Raw genomic sequence first — 1,401 nt, 5'->3', positions numbered from 1 at the left:
TAGAATTACCATATTATTGTACCGATAGAATTACTACATTATTATACCAATAGAATTACCATATTATTGTACCGATAGAATTACTACATTATTGTACCGAGAGAGTTACCATTATTTTTTCATTTGTTGAAAGCCTACTTTTAAGAATATATTTTCCTCAGTTCCAGTGTAAAAAAACAACAACAACAGAATACTGGATTTTAATTGTTTTCAGATAACCCCCCAGTTTTCCTGGAGAAGTTTGAGGCACAAGCCGGTATCCCAGGGAAACCAATGTCGCTGAAGTGCGTGGCTTCCGGAAGCCCTCTGCCACAAATTTCGTGGACATTGGATGGCTTTCCAGTTCCTGAAAACTTCGGCTTCCGTTTTGGTGATTACGTCATTCGAGAGAACACTGTCGTCAGTTTCATGAACATCTCAAACACTAAAGCTCAACATGGCGGAAATTACGTATGCCAGGCTAGTAACTCAGCTGGACTGATACGTCACAGTGGCCGGTTGATAGTTCCAGGTCCGCCCTACATCCGTTCCATGAAGAACTTGACCGTTGTTGCTGGGGAGAACCTGAATGTGGCCTGTCCGACAGGTGGATATCCGATCGATTTTGTCACGTGGGAAAGAGGTTGTTAATTTTTCTTGCTGATTAGCAAATAGATCAGTTATAATTAGTTTCATAAGATCTCAGTTTACACCATCAAAATAGATCAACATATCTTGGCAGACAAATAATGTTAAACTTAAAAGTCGGAGGATCAGTTATATACTTCAAAAACAGGTTTAATAAAATCATCACGTCACATTTTGATACTGAGTTTGTTCGTAGCAGTTAATGGCCCGTGACGTGCGTTATCACTACAGTAATATTCTTAATACTCTGCTCTCGTCTGAGTCAGCTACTGTACAAGTTAATATGTGTGATAAGTTTAAACGCTTCCGTTTTCTACAGCTCTAGCAAAAGAATTCTGTGATTATCCTTATGACTACTGCAACTAATGGCTGTCCATAAGTTTGGACGATAAGTTAGTTAAAAATAAATAAACCCCAAGTAAACGAAATTGTTTCGTCAGTATTTCATTACTAAGAGTTACTAAGATAAAATTTAAGAAAAACGTCGATATTAGTTTTAACGTAATTTACATATAAACTAAAAAAAAATATATTTCTTTTTTTACCGTTATTATAAATCTAAACAGGAAAAATATTTGATTGCCATCCCAGATCGATGTTATTGATTTTTCTCTTATTTCGTTTCATTCTACAGACTACACTATTTAACTGATTTTTCTCTTATTTCGCTTCTCATTCTACAGACTACACTATTTAACTGATTTTTCACTTATTTCGCTTTCATTCTACAGACTACACTATTTAACTGATTTTTCACTTATTTCGCTTTCATTC

At 35.5% G+C, this 1,401-nt stretch overlaps 1 protein-coding gene across 1 annotated transcript in view; it reads left to right on the top strand.

The window, feature by feature from the left end:
* Positions 1–1,401, top strand: part of LOC111083234 (Down syndrome cell adhesion molecule-like protein Dscam2) — a gene marked incomplete at both ends in the record, with an annotated part of 26,628 nt that overhangs the window by 8,489 nt on the left and 16,738 nt on the right. The window contains one exon of the mRNA XM_022379596.1: positions 215–622. Coding sequence (XP_022235304.1) covers positions 215–622 — 408 coding nt within the window. The remainder of the gene's footprint in view (positions 1–214; positions 623–1,401) is intronic.

The sequence above is a fragment of the Limulus polyphemus genome, unplaced genomic scaffold (assembly GCF_000517525.1).
Source record: "Limulus polyphemus unplaced genomic scaffold, Limulus_polyphemus-2.1.2 Scaffold8699, whole genome shotgun sequence".
Classification (NCBI taxonomy): Eukaryota; Metazoa; Arthropoda; class Merostomata; order Xiphosura; family Limulidae; genus Limulus; species Limulus polyphemus.
Note: the sequence above shows the minus strand (reverse complement) of the source record. Positions and strands in the feature narration are given on the sequence as shown.